Consider the following 419-nt stretch of genomic DNA (forward strand, 5'->3'; position numbering starts at 1 on the left):
TCTAGTCTCTCCCCCTTGTCACACTCTCACTGAGTGCCTCTCTTCTTTAACTCCTTAAGGGTGTCATCATTCTCTCCTGTGCTCCTCGCTCACTGGAGGGTGTGGGTGACTTAAGTGCCAGGAGAGCTTAGAATAACAGCGAGAGAGGGGAGAAATAAAAAGGAATAAGCAACACAAGCCCTCAGTCTTACAGCAGCAAAGAGAAGACACAGGAATAACCATGCCTGAACCAGTCCCTGCAGGTATGCAGATACTTTTTTTGTAAAAGTTTAATACTTTATAATTGAGGATGTTGCAGAAATTGATAGATTGAAGATCACTTCATAATACTATGCATTTATCAGTATAAATAAATCATTTATATTATGAGTAGTGAGTGATTACAAAAATAAGAGGATCTGATGGGGGGGGGGGGGGGG

At 41.8% G+C, this 419-nt stretch overlaps 1 protein-coding gene across 25 annotated transcripts in view; it reads left to right on the forward strand.

The window, feature by feature from the left end:
* mybpc2b (myosin binding protein Cb) overlaps positions 1-419 on the forward strand; it is a 21,627-nt gene continuing 21,208 nt past the window's right edge. For 11 of the 25 annotated variants that reach the window (XM_034860309.1, XM_034860313.1, XM_034860314.1 and 8 more), the window contains exon 1: positions 22-242. In XM_034860309.1, coding sequence (XP_034716200.1) covers positions 221-242 — 22 coding nt within the window. In that variant the 5' untranslated portion in view covers positions 22-220. Of the gene's footprint in view, positions 243-419 lie in introns of all 25 variants that reach the window. The other 14 variants (XM_034860320.1, XM_034860321.1, XM_034860330.1 and 11 more) reach the window with 3 other exon arrangements.

Source organism: Etheostoma cragini, chromosome 21 (assembly GCF_013103735.1).
Source record: "Etheostoma cragini isolate CJK2018 chromosome 21, CSU_Ecrag_1.0, whole genome shotgun sequence".
Classification (NCBI taxonomy): Eukaryota; Metazoa; Chordata; class Actinopteri; order Perciformes; family Percidae; genus Etheostoma; species Etheostoma cragini.